Genomic DNA, 1,435 nt, shown 5'->3' with positions numbered 1-1,435 from the left:
ATGCAAGATTGACAAGCACCCTGTGCGGAAGGGTGATGTCATTTCGACGGTGTGGCTTTAACAAAATTAAAATGCGATATTCTGGACACGTAGCGTCTCGCCTTCGGCTCCCACTGCTATCACAATGTCTAATAGTTTAACGTATTGAATTAAATTGAATCATTATTTTATGGATCGATCAATTAATATTGGGACTAAGTAAAAAGGAAATAACGGAATGAAATGAAATTACCCTATGTATGTCGATGTCTCCTGATTTACCTGAATTGCATTATTGACAAAAGATCTGTGGGATAGAACCGGTGCCTTTGGCTCACCAGTTGTTCCCGATGTGAATTGAATATTACACGCGTTATTAGGTGATATTTCTCCCTGCATCTGACCAATCGCCTCGATTTCAATCTTATTTCCCAGAGATTCGACATCCGTGAGACGATAGGCCCCTCTGAAAATAAAAATCAAACGATGTTGAACTATCGATTTCTTTTCTTCACAGGTGGGCGCAGTTGGCACCTCCAATTGCTAGGTTTACGTGCGAATAAATAGGCGAACCATTAACCTAATTGCTGGCAAGGGTAATATGCAGGGCGAGGTGGGCGATCAATCAGTTCTTTTCCCTACCAATCACACTGTTTAAAATTTTGCGACGCAATTTACCGCACTGTTCGTCGAAATGGTTTGGGATTACTGTTGCACTGACATTTCCATATTTAACGGAAAAGTCGATGGAAGATCAATTTCAGATCACTCACTGCATTGGAATCACGGGATATTTGTATGTGAGTATATTCATGAATGCGACTAATTGAAAATTCACGACAATTGAATAATTAATGAATCATAATTGACAAGTGATAAACAGTGAGAACTTACGTTCGACTATCAGAATTCCAGAGAATAATGTGCTTCAAAGATTGATACTTCGTTCTGGTATTCTCCAACATCGAGAAATAGTCCTGAGTCTTGAACTTGGCAGGAGCCACAATAGCAGTGACTCCAACCTTGGTAACAACATAGTCGATTTCGCCTTGACGATAAACCGGATTGATGGCGACGGCGACGAATCCAGCTCGAACTAGCCCCATGAAAACTATAGCCCATTCTAGATCGTTGGGACCCCACAAGCCAACCCTGTCCCCAGGTTTCAGTCCCAATTTTAGCAGTCCAGCTGCTATCCTGTCCGCTCTCGCCAAGGCCTGTTTGTAAGTCATCCGGATTCCCTGGTGGACGGACACGAAAATTTCACGATCTGGCCACTGTTTCGCTGCATTTTCTATCAGCTGACCAACTGTCATGTCAACAAGAGGAATTGTTCCGGGCATGAACTTGTAGGACAAACCATCGGGCACCGATTTGTCGACTGTTTCCACAGCTGGAGAACAATATTGAAGAGCCATTTAGAGGTACGTCAAAATCGGGAAATTTATTTTTCGGA

General features: G+C 42.5%; 1 protein-coding gene across 1 annotated transcript; it reads right to left on the bottom strand.

Moving 5' to 3' along the window:
* Window positions 1–213: 213 nt before the first annotated feature.
* LOC105273092 (acyl-CoA synthetase family member 2, mitochondrial-like) lies at window positions 214–1,372 on the bottom strand (the record flags this gene model as incomplete). The annotated part of the gene is made up of 2 exons (XM_011315327.1): window positions 214–445; window positions 874–1,372. Coding segments are annotated over 2 exons (716 nt in total), but the record flags the coding sequence as incomplete, so codon positions are not given.
* Between the last annotated feature and the right edge of the window lie 63 nt (window positions 1,373–1,435).

This window comes from Fopius arisanus, unplaced genomic scaffold (assembly GCF_000806365.1).
Source record: "Fopius arisanus strain USDA-PBARC FA_bdor unplaced genomic scaffold, ASM80636v1 scaffold00910, whole genome shotgun sequence".
NCBI lineage: Eukaryota > Metazoa > Arthropoda > Insecta > Hymenoptera > Braconidae > Fopius > Fopius arisanus.
This window is presented reverse-complemented; position numbering and strand designations above follow the sequence as displayed.